General features: G+C 38.4%; 1 protein-coding gene across 3 annotated transcripts in view; it reads right to left on the bottom strand.

Moving 5' to 3' along the window:
* Positions 1-1,810: 1,810 nt before the first annotated feature.
* tmbim1 (transmembrane BAX inhibitor motif containing 1) overlaps positions 1,811-12,754 on the bottom strand; it is a 59,434-nt gene continuing 48,490 nt past the window's right edge. For all 3 annotated transcript variants that reach the window (XM_008110276.3, XM_003214946.3, XM_062967322.1), the window contains exons 5-12: positions 11,263-11,316; positions 10,772-10,822; positions 9,357-9,396; positions 8,833-8,870; positions 6,864-6,951; positions 5,683-5,778; positions 5,123-5,176; positions 1,811-2,674 (exon numbers count right to left, since the gene is read on the bottom strand). In XM_008110276.3, the coding sequence (XP_008108483.2) occupies positions 2,528-2,674; positions 5,123-5,176; positions 5,683-5,778; positions 6,864-6,951; positions 8,833-8,870; positions 9,357-9,396; positions 10,772-10,822; positions 11,263-11,316 (568 nt within the window). In that variant the 3' untranslated portion in view covers positions 1,811-2,527. The remainder of the gene's footprint in view (positions 2,675-5,122; positions 5,177-5,682; positions 5,779-6,863; positions 6,952-8,832; positions 8,871-9,356; positions 9,397-10,771; positions 10,823-11,262; positions 11,317-12,754) is intronic.

The raw sequence follows: 12,754 nt of genomic DNA, 5'->3' as shown, positions 1-12,754 counted from the left end.
TTATTTGAAAGGTATTTTTAACTAATTTATTTTTACCAATTGCTTATTTGAAAGAAATATTGTTTTTCTCCAGCCTTCCATTTTTTTTTATGGGAGTAGGTGAAGATGCTTCTTATTCTTTAATTCACAAGTGGGACATTGCAGCTATGTGTCTTCTAAAGGTGTTTTGCGGCCCTTAACCTCATCGGACCCCCTAGAATGTCTTTTTTGCACACTCCCAGAAGATAAATAGGCTTTCTTTAAAAGACTACAGGAACAGTGATTGGTCTTGGCCTTTTAAAAAGATTGGGGGGGGGGGAATTCTAGGATTGCTTAATCTAAACAATATTTTTCAAAAACCAGACAGGGACTCTTTTGATTTATTCTGTTTTTATTTTTAGATTAGACAGTCTGCATGACCCCAGAGGGTTTGGGGATCTAAACTGGCCATGGCTGTTTATCCTTGCCTGTTCATTTGTGGACTAAAAGCATAATCGAATGTGTGGAGAAGACTCCCTCAAAACTTTCTAAATTTTGGATCTGAAGCTCTTGCAATTCTGTTCTGATGCTACATGCCCTGTGGCCTAAGTTGCTAATCAAATTTGAATGAGACACATGTGCTAATATTTATACTCTTATGTATACATCTAGGCATTTTAGTCCAAAAATCAACCCAAAAATGGTTTTGACTTATCTACAGATTGCTGGACTATACCTTAACTCTTATAAAAAAAGGAATAATCTGTGAGTAGTCATAAAAGGCGAGAACTTAAGTAAAACTTAAAAGAAGCATTGATTTCCCCACTTCCTCTATGGCACTGCTTCTGACTTTTCTGAATGTCTGGGTTGGAAAATGGTAACAACAGCGAGAGACAGTTGCCCACTCCCTGAGATCTGCTTTTGTGAAAACACAAATCTTGGACTCCTTGAATCCCAGAACTGAGAGAGGAGGAATTCTGAGAATTGGTGGGGAATTGGGGACAGGGATTTTTAAATGTACCTGTCCCTTTATTTTTCCCCATTATCCAAAATGTACACTCTGAGAGGAGACAGGAGTGCCCCCTAAAGGTAAATGTACCATATTGCAAGCATCCATTCATCATCCATGGAGGAGCAGAAGGTAAATAGATATGTGGATCTTTTATAGAAATAAGTACAGTATATTTGTTGAATTTTTACTATGTTTGTGTTTTTAAATTGTGTTGTAACCTGCCTCGAGCCACAGGGAGAGGTGGGTAATAAATGTCATCATCGTAATCTAGCATTGCTTTATGTCAGTGGTTCTCAACCTGTGGGTCCCCAGGTGTTTTGACCTATAACTCCCAGAAATCCCAGCCAGTTTACCAGCTATTAGGATTTCTGGGAGTTGAAGGCCAAAACATCTGGGGACCCACTGGTTGAGAACTACTGCTTTATGCTGAACGTACATGCTATATTTCCTCCTATCACACTGCAATGGTACATCACTATTATTCTACTTCAACTGCCATGACAACATCCTGTAAATTTCTGGGGTTTGTATTTTAATGCAGCCCAAGAGCTCTCTGGCTGAGAATTCTAAATGTCTCACCTTAAACTAAATCCTAAGATGCCATGCTAGTCCTTCAGGTCATGGGAAGTTAGAAACACCTTAAAAGCATACAATAACTCCTGTATGTCTACTCACAGCCAAGTCAAGATATGGCAGCTTGACATCTCAATACAACTAGTGAATTGACATATTGACAAGTTTACTATTGTATTTATTGCTTAGCTGTTGTTTCTATTGTGTATAGACTGATTTTGGGTACGTAATGATTGCAATGTATCTTAAATTCTTAGATTACAGTGGTATGACAAAAGCTATTTATTTGTTTACTCAACAAGATTTCAAGGAGTTTTACCCCCAAATAAGTATACATTAGACTGAAACCTTACACTGTAAGTACATATTTTACTTACTATGGGGAAATGGGCAGGAAAAATGAATATAATCACCATTAGCAGCAGTAGTGGTAATGGACAATTGTTCTGCTCATTTACATGGGGCTAAACCCCACTGAAATTATTAAAACTTAGTCCTGAGCAGACATGCACAGGATCACACTCCAAGTCTCATGGAGACAATCAATATAAGCCCCTTCTCACACTGCTGCAACATATAAATATATTGGAAATCTTAATTCAAAAATATAACGTTTATTTGCATGTATTCAGTGGAGCCCTGACAATTTTTGGAATAGCCATTATGAATAAGTATGCTGACAAAATACAAGAGATAAGTTGAAATGGCCAAGATATATCACACCAATTATAGGAAAGAGCTTCATAATGGTAATGAAGGGGGGGGGGAAGGCAGATTGCATATTAAGATCCATATCTACACTGTATACAATATATGGTTTCCCACTTTTATCCTTATCTCTGTCCAGTATATAAATCCCCTAGCAGCTGCTATACATGAACTAGAGGTGAAAGCCGCGCAGCAGAACATATTCAGAAAATCATTTTCCGATTGTCCTCTGGGGAACATTGCCAAAAGTCCTAACACAGGCAGAACCTTCATCACTTAATCTCTGCTGCCTACAATCTGCAGGAGGAAAGTAAAGATGTAAACAATGTCTGTGTAGATCTTGAGGGCTCCATAGACATATTCCTCAGGGCTGATGGTATGTTTCCTGTTGCCCAGCACCAACTGAGTATCATAGGCAAGGAACTGTAAAAAGGCAAAAGGAAGCAGTTAGTAAGTAAGTAACTTTATTTTTCTATCCCGCCACCATCTCCCGGCTGGGACTTGGGGCGGCTAACTCAGGACAAAGGCCCGAAAACAATAAAGTACAACAATAAAACATTGCAAAGAGTAAAAACACAATAAAACGACATTATGCAGAACAATACATCAATCCATAAAAGCTCATTTAAATATAAAATTAGTAACAATATAATAAAATAAGATGTACCACCAATTTGGTGGAGGGGGATAGCATGGAGGGGTCATTTAAACTTAAGTGCAATAGTATGGTTATAAAGTGCTTCGGGGCAAGAGCACAAAGTGCAACATATCCCAACTGTTGGGAAGGGGGACAAACATCCAAATTAATTGTAGGAGAAGAAAACAGTGCGAAGGAAAATGTATTAATTTAAATTTCGATCATGGAGACTAAGTAATTCAAATGCGCAACAAAAAAATCAAGTTTTTAACACCTTTTTAAAGGATGCAAGGGTGGGTGCCTGCCTGATCTCCCGAGGGAGGGAGTTCCAGAGTTCCAGCAGTTAGGCCACAAACTTCAGAAAAACATAGATTCTTAGATCTGGAAATTCCCCCAAGGGCCATCTAGTCTAACCCCATTCTGCTTTTCAAGAACACACAACCAAAGCACTCTGGACAGATCTCCATGCAGCCTTTGTTTTAAAACGTCTAGAGAAGGAGACTCCATCATCCTGGTTTAAAAAAACTTAATTTCCCCCTTCCTGTGCATGCAAGCATGATGAATCTAGATGCTGAAGGCTACTTCAGGGAGGTACACGCACTCACACACCTAATATATGCCACAGGGAGTCAGGGCACATCCCTGCTCCTTGAAAGATGTGTAAGGGGCATTACCAGGGGAATGATTTTATAGCGGAGCTGGGGATGTGTTGCCCTGCAAATGGTTTTAAACTCCATTTCTCATTAACTCCAGTCAACCAGCCAGCAATTATGGTAGGTCAACAATACCTGGAATCCCCTAGTTTTATAACATGTACAAGATAATCCTGGGCCAAACCAAGATTTCAGCCCTATGCTTTATGGAGCCCAATATATTTTTTTCACCATTCAAGAGGTTTCGAGGAAGAGTTTTCCTATCACTCTCTGTATTTTCCCCAAATAATCAAGCTTTTCTTTCTCCAATTTAGAAGGAAAGCACCTCATCTATGCTCTTTAAACACATATGAATAATGTAGGTCTAAGACTGAGAATCTAGCAAATTATGGCAGTCATTGGAATAGAGCTAAGATAATTTCTTAAATTTCCTTAAAATACCATCTTGGAAAGCTACACATAATACTAAGTCAGGCTAAAGGATGGAAATAGAGCATAGAGAGGGGGATTGAGGGAGGGAAAATTTCCTTTCACAAATGTTGACTTTTAAGAGCCATACCTTTGAGTGTTGCAAATAATTACAGGGTGTTTCAAAATGATGGACCTAATTTCAAAGCAGTATATTTCACAATCAGGTCCATTAAAAAACACCCTATATAATTCCACTGAACTCAGGGATATTACTGAGATGGCATAAACATAGAACTGGGAAGTTCATGGGAATCAGAAATATTATACTTGGTTGAGTTGATCTGGGGCTACAGGTCTAAGAATAGATAGTGAACAAAACCTATTCCACTTTTATTAGTGTACTGTAACATACTCTTCAACCCTGTGGCCAAAATTTCACATCTGTTCAATTCTCCCTAGCCATCATCTCACATACTTCTCCATTCTTGGAGTTAGTTGCCACAATACAAACATACACAACTTGTAGAGAGACTCAGGCTGAATCTACACTGTAGAATTAATGCAGTTAGATATTACTAACTGGCATGGCTCAATGACATATAATCCTGGGATACAGACACTCTTTGACAGAAGAAAAAAAACTTTGAAAAAATCATATTCATTCTCCCAGTCAAAATTAGCACATATCCATGAGGCCAGTAATCGCGTCCTTGATCAAAGGAGAAGAGGCAACCTACCCAATCACTTTAGATAAACAAAAATGGCTCCAAGGTTTCTGCAGTGCTACAGAAACAAAAGCACATATACAGCAAGCCCATGCACACTACAGTGACAATAAACCATGGCATGATGTTCATTCAATGGAAAGAAAAAGAATCCCAGAGGCTCCCCCACCTTCTTTAATCTAACTGTTATGGGACTTGAATGGGGATGTGAAAGAGAAGCTCAAGTGGGGCAAAAACACTAAAACATCCTAGATCAAAGTGATGACCTTTTCCCTCCACTAGATGTTTTTGGACTTCTACTCCAGCCAGCATGACCAATTTTCCACCAATCTTGTCTGCCTGGAGAATCCTTTGTGACAGGGCTGATAACCAATCTAAAAGACCAATTGAACTAAAAGTCTTTTTGGACAGCAATTCAGTATGTTCAAGGAAACTCTATACTAACCAGGGTGAAGGCAATTGCACCAATGGCTGCATACAGCATGTGGAGCCAGGGGACCTAGAAGAAAAGAAAATCGGTAGGTTGATTTATTTTTGATTTAATCAAATGTAACAAAACTATTGGACCCCTCATGTAACATAACTAGGTTGGGAATTCAAGGCGACCATGAGCACAGATTTCAGATCTAATTGGACAGATGAAAACTTGAGCAATTCACAAAGGTACGAGTATTGATCATCCATAGTCTCTAATGTTCACAACTAATCAGTGGTGGCCAGTAGCTTCCAAAATAGTTTCAGCACCACAGATAAAGTCCTGGATAAGACTGTGGATATTATTCACCAGCTTTCACTGTAAATTAGCTTCCATGGAGATGGATACTTAACCAAACACAATGATCTAGCAAAATTAGGTGGGAATTCCTAACAGTATACAGTGATCTGGTTGCATCACACATACATTTGACATATAATGAATGACAAGAAAGGTTCAAGTATCCAAAACAGAAGACTTGCTGTAACTACCATTGGTCCCATGCCCCATTTGAGTTTTCATATACTTACGTATTTGAAGGACAGGACAATAGCTGTGATAATCCCAGTCACCATAACAACGATGCCCAATACACAGAACAAGCCAGCACAGGATGTGAAATCCACCTGTAAATGACAGTGAGAAACATGACGGAGGGTACAAGGAACACATGATCCATCCTGCCTACGCCTGAATTTGTCAAACAGGAGTCTTTTTGACAGGATCAGTATGGTGTTGCAGACTGAATGTTGGACTACAATCAACGTACAACTGCACTGCACTGGTATGAAATGGCCAGGGTGACAACTTTTTTCCCCTCTCTCCTTGTCCCTGAAGCCCTCCATATCACCCAGAAAGCAGCTCCTAAGGCCCCATCTACACTGACCATTTAATCCAGTTCAAAGCTACCTTCAAACTGCGGTGGTCAAATTCCCACAAAAGTGCAAGAAAGAATACCCTTAGATTTAAGGAAGAGAATGGGACCCTTGACACGCTTTTGGAAAGACTGTGTAGACACACCCTAAGTAATGCCTGAATAGGGTTATGAACCATAAAATCCACAGTAAAGGCAAAATTCAATGGCAAGAACATAAACAGGACTGTGGATATTATCACCCTTCAGCTAACATCCGTAAGTGCAAGAGCATACTTTGTTCTTAAGCAGAATTGTTCATCTAGGATCATTATTTATCTTGAAAATAAGCTTGACACTTTCTGCATACTTTATTTTGAAATGAAATTGCTTCTCGCTTCACTGTTTCACCAAAATTTGGTGACATGGCAGCAAATGCAGCAGTTGGGGGAAGCTGCAAAAAACCACAAGGGAGCATGCATGCCAGTGGCATATATTCAGGGATTGGATATATGTGATCACTGGCCTCATGGATATGTGCTTTGAAACCATGCACATTGGAGAATTATAGCAGTTTGACACCACTTTAACTGCCATAACACCATTTTATGGAACTTTGGGATTTGTAGTTTGTTTTGACACCAGAATTTTCTGACAGAGAAGGATAAATAGCTCACAAAACTGAAAATCCCAGAATTCAATAGCACTGAGCCATTGTCATTAATGTGGTGTTGAACTGCTATAATCTTTCAGTGTAGATAAAGCCTGGGTTTCCTCAAACTTCATTTGCTAAAAAAAAACCCTAGTACTGTATGTTGGAGAGAGGAGACTCATGTTTCTGCTAACCCAGCACCTCACCTTTGTTTGGAAGCAGAAGATTGTGACAATTATAGCCACAATTGCGGTGATTAGCATGGCAATTAGTACAGCCTTTGTACTGTACATGCTGCAAAAAGGAAAAGAAACAATTAGTTTGCTTCAGGTTTGTAACCTGTAAGACCAATTCAACAGCGAATGACATCATTTAGTGCATATGTATGGCTTATGGTGGGGGACAATGATATACCAAATGACAAGAAGATGCAAATGTGGAGAATGTCACAACAGAACAAAATTAATGCTGTTCTAGTAGCCATTAAGAAAAGAAGCATGAAGTTGCTTTAATGTCACAGCTTTATATGCAGTTAGAAGCAAGCTGAGTAATATCAAATCAACTGACTTCCAAATAAATGTACTTCAGGTCATTTCTGATTCTGCTTAAGTCCTACACTTGACGGGTATTTGTCATTGTATTCTTTTTAATTCTGACATAAATAGTAATGATGAGTGTTTACTATAATTAAATGCTGCCATGCAAAACTATCTAGTAAATGAAAAGGGACAAAATGTTCTTCTGTATTTTAACAATCAAGAAATTTTCAGTACACTTACACTTAGTCCCATTGATTTTTAACTGGGCTCTCTTCCAAAACAGACCTGCTGCAAACATGTTTCAAGAACATCTAACTGAATGAAACATCTAACTGAATGAAAGTGCAGAAAGATTCTACAAGTGACTGCCATCACACCAAATTTGATGCTCTTTGGCTTTCCAGAATAAACAAAATCAACCCTACCATCATGTAGATTGAAGAAGCTCCCTCAGGGGGCAGGTAGGTATTAGCAAAGTGACAGAGGAGAGAAGTGTATAAATTGTGGCTTGCTTAGAGTCCTTTAAGATGTTATATGGGCACATAATAAATGGTGTACCGCAAGCCTGGGTAAACTTCGGCCCTCCAGGTGTTTTGGACTTCAAATCCCACAATTCCTAACAGCCTACCGGCTATTAGGAATTGTGGTAGTTGAAGTCCAAAACACCTGGAGGGCCGAAGTTTACCCAGGCCTGATGTACTGTCATCTCCAGCATCAAAGACAATTTAATTAGGTATCCAATTAGTTTTTATACATAGAACTGAAAAGGACTCCATCTTGTCCTTTATCTCAAAAAGATGTCTCAGGCAGCCCTGATAGCTACTAACCCAGAAGGGTTTTCATATACAGAGAAACAGCTATGGATACAAGGATTTGCCCATGAATATGAAGGAAGCACAGCAACCTTCCTTAAAATGAATCTTCATGGTGGTATGGATATGGCATAGAAAAAATATGTAAGTGTGAAAATAACAATAGATGCAAAAAATGCATTGCAGATTGCATTGAATATTGAATATAATGTGTCTACTGAATAACAAACAATGTATAACAAATGTTTTGAACCATGATAAAATAAATAAAAATGTAAAAAATGAACCTTCAGTAAAACCAATTCCAAAAGCCATACAAACTGGATTGCTAGGCGAGTACAGAACAAAAGTGTAGCATCCAATGGTAGACACCACGTGCAGGTCTGGAACCTCCATCAGAAATATTTCCAGTGCATAAGATGATTTGTATATTATATAATTATATTAAGTAGATCCCTGTCAGGAAAATGACTATCACAAAATGATTTTTTTTAAAAGTGTGTACAAAATGGTCTGCTAGAAACAGTAAAATGGTTAACAAATCTGGAGTGTACTTGTTTTCCAGGCCTGGGTAAGTTTATTTTATTTATTAGTTATTTAATTTATAAAAGTATTTATATTCTACCCTACATGAGGAGATCACAAGACAGCACGGTTGAACTCTCACTTTTTAAAAGGAGTGTCATTCTTATGTACTACATCCCTAGGAAAACATCCTATTGACTGAGATTCATTATATCACTTCTAATTAGAAACACAGGTCTAGTGGCTAGAGAGCAGATTTTTAAAAAGAAGAATGAATAGCAGTTGTTTTTATTGCTTACCTAGCAATGGTGCCTGTCATGAATCCCATGGCCAGTGTCTAAAAGAAAAACAGAACCTAAAATTAGCATTTGATCACCGTCTTCCCAAATATTGCCACAGTATCTGTATGTGCACATGTATATTGAGAGCTTCGATTCTGCACTAGCTTCTTGATCAGCCTGAAAACCTAAGTGAAACATTGATCTCTCACTTTGGTCTACCTCACAGGACTACTGAGAACATTTTTTTAAATAAAAACAAGAGGGTAGGGTAAAGACAAATATCCATACCTTACTATTTTGGAATAATGATGATGATGATGATGATGATGTAATAACAATAACAACAACAACAACCACACTTTTATTTATATTCTGCCCTTCTCCCCAAGGGGACTCAGAGTGGATTACAGTATATATAAAGAAGACTGTGATAACCATTTAATGAGTTAAAAATATGAATTTCCCATCAATGCAACTGAAACACCAGTTCATATTATTCAGTTATTTCCAACCCCCCACCCCCAACAAAAATGTTTACTTACAAAGATGAAGAGTAGGATGAGATTCCATGGAAAGCGTCTCCTGGAAAAGTTCAAGAAGACAGGATATAGGTTAAGTGAGGAGCATCACTCCACATAGGGACTTCACCTTGGACCAAGAGTTTTATCAACTAGCAATCTGAATCAAAGTGGTCAGTCGTGTCAAAACTTTAATCAAAATTGAATCTCTTCTTCAATCAGAAAGAGGAAATTATGGGGCTAAAGATGAGAAAATGGCAACCACTTTTTCAAATTTGTTGCTTGCAGCAGCTGCTTATTACCATTGTATATTAAGTTAGCCCTTATTCCTCCACTACAGCTTTTCCCAGTCAGTACTGTGCGGATGTGCTCAGTCATTCCCAACCTGGATGGTGAATCTGGGTGGGCAAAATGGGAGCTGCAGTCAAATACCTCAGTGATTTCAAGTTGGGGAAAGCATACTGTACATCTCTAGCTTTTCACAGCTCTATAAAGTTCCTGCCCAAAGTTAGCTTCAAATTTCCTCACAACCTTTCTGTCCAAATTGCTTCTTTCACCTAAATCCAACTACTTGTTTTAATTCTAAATATTATCAGGTGGGGCCTGGTTGTGTATCTTAGATGCACAACAATAAGGTGTTTGTTTATATTTTAATTGTTGACAGAATCACAGGAATCCATCCAATTTACACTCCTTTCCTTTAGAGAGCTGACATTTCAGGGACATGCACTCCCTGTTGTCAAGAGTTGAACAACTCTATGACTTGTCTGTGAGATTATAGGACTAGTTCCAGGCCATCCAGAGAAGAAAGAACAAGGTGCCTGGAGGATTTTTCTACAGTGGGAGTAAGGATTTCTATACCACAAGGCTGGGGGTCATACAGCTCCTCCAGATGTTGTTAGATTGCAGATCCCAGCATCCCTCTTCATTGTCTGGCTGGCTAAGGGTGTATCAACACTGGGTTGAATGCAGTTTGGCACCACTTTAACTGCAATGGCTCAATGTTATGGAACTATGGAGACTGTCATTTTAAAACAGTGGTTCTCAACCTGGGGTCCCCAGATGTTTTTGGCCTTCAACTCCCAGAAATCCTAACAACTGGTAAACTGACTGGGATTTCTTAGAGTTGTAGGCCAAAAACATCTGGGGGGCCCAGGTTGAGAACCACTGTTTTAAAAGGTCTTGAGCTTTCTCTGCCAAACTACAAATTCCTGGATGACATGGCATTGAGCCAGGGCAGTTACAGCAGCATCAAAGCGCATTCATTCTACAGTGTAGCTGCATCCTAAGGCTGCTGGGTGCTGTTTTCAGCATCAGGAGAGCCATATAATGCCTGCCCCTATTGTATAGAGTTGTTCCTCTTTCTTGGTAAATCCTAAGAGCCTAGCCAGCCAACTTGCCCACCAAGTAGATCCCAACTATACCCAACACACACTCACCGTGGGCCTTCACAACATACAAGCACCAGATAAGTGACCAGGAATACACCACTGTGGGCAGGAAAAAAGAAAGAGTGAGATGTTTACATTGCCACAGAATGATCCTTCTCCAAAGACACAAAGCCTGGGATATGACATACAGTAGGTCCCTCCAAGTACCTGACAGCAATGGAACAGGGTCTTAACCTCTGAGATGTGCAGAAAAGCTCATTTCGCTTGAGTTTCTTTTGCTATTCATGGCTATTTGTTGGCCAAATCAGCACAGTGGGATGCACCCAGAATATGATAGGTGGCCTTGATATTAGCCTAATTCTATCCCCACAGGGTTGTTATGAGTGGAAAATACGTAATACTGCTTTCAAATACTAATTTTAGAAAGGGTAGAACAAAAGGGAAATAAACAAACTAATCATAAAATAACTTGGCTAAGACCTAGGTTAGCATATGACAGCACTGGTCTGTGAGCACACAGGAGAGTCAGTCATACTTACTATGATGTATAATACACAGCAACATTTCTCCGGACAAAACTGGACACAGGATCACTGTGGAAAGTCAACATTATGTAGCAGAGTTAAATATCTTCTCTCACATTAGCCATTATATGAAAAAAAAACTCCACAAAACATAAAACTTAACTCTCAGAACAGATTTTATTTTGGAGTAAAGTTCATTAAGAATTCTTTATAGTTCTTTCAAGCTCTAATTCTGATCATTCCCTCACTGACAATATTAAAATATTTCCATGTAGCTTATTTAACAATAAGGAACAACTCAGGAACAGAAGACAAAATCTGTAGGTTAAAAGTATAGTTAGAAGGAATGTTGCAATGACAATTATATTTTAGAAATCATCTGAAATGAGCGGAACTTAGAAAAGTTACTTTCTGGATTACAGAGACAGTTCTGTATGGAGAGGCTTGGGAATGCTAGTCCAAAAAACACACTTCTCCAATCCATTAGCATTTCATATTCAAGGAAGTTTTTTAAATGTCTAACTCCTAGTGATAAATTCACCAGTCTAGATTATTCCTTTGACAAAATACCAAGTATTTACAGTAGACCCTTAGTATCCACTGGGCTTTGGTTCCTGAACCCCATGGATACTAAAATCCATGGATTCTCAACAACCATTATATAAAATGGTGTACTAAAATCATGTCCTTTATATAAAATATAAATATATAAATTATATAAATATAATTTTAAATATATAAATAAATATATAAATTATATAAATATAATTATAAAATGGCAAAATTTACATTTTGGATTTTAAATATATATATATTGAGCTATGGATGGTTGAATCTATGGATGCAGAATACATGACTATGAAGGTCTAACTATATGTGCAGTAAACTAGCCGCCAGAAGAAGAATAAATAGAAAACTTGCATGGCCAAAATATAGCCAGACTATATTTGGTGCCCATGAATGTGCTGGCAGGGAATTAAGAGAAGTGTTATTTTAAAGAGTAACTTTTCCCATTTCTGATCTGTACTGTTCTATTCCCCTGCCACCTAATAGCTAAGTTATATCTTAAGTTAAATAAATAAATGATTTCTCGTATTGTTCCTTCTATTTTCTTTTTGTTTGTTTGTTCCAACAGCAGATATGTCTGTCTACACTGGCTTTAACATGCCTATATGATTTCTGTGTTTGCAGGGGATACTTCCCCACACAGACTGATGTTTCTGGAAACTGTGGATAATTCAAAGAGCTATTAACATTAATGACTTCTGATCCCAGCTTACTGTACAGTTACACTACAGGACCTAGAGATTCCTAGATAGATATCCTCTGTGGGCCTTTGGTAGGTCTGCCAGCACAACTCTATAGTAACTTCAGCGGGAAGCACACCATACAATTACGCTGAAAAACCTAGCAAATGCCTAGAAAGACTATTTTCCCCAAGATGTAGGTAAGTGAAACCATGGATATGAGCTCCATGGTTATGGGAATCTTGCTGTGAACCACCATT

Source organism: Anolis carolinensis, chromosome 1 (genome assembly GCF_035594765.1).
Source record: "Anolis carolinensis isolate JA03-04 chromosome 1, rAnoCar3.1.pri, whole genome shotgun sequence".
NCBI lineage: Eukaryota > Metazoa > Chordata > Lepidosauria > Squamata > Dactyloidae > Anolis > Anolis carolinensis.
This window is presented reverse-complemented; position numbering and strand designations above follow the sequence as displayed.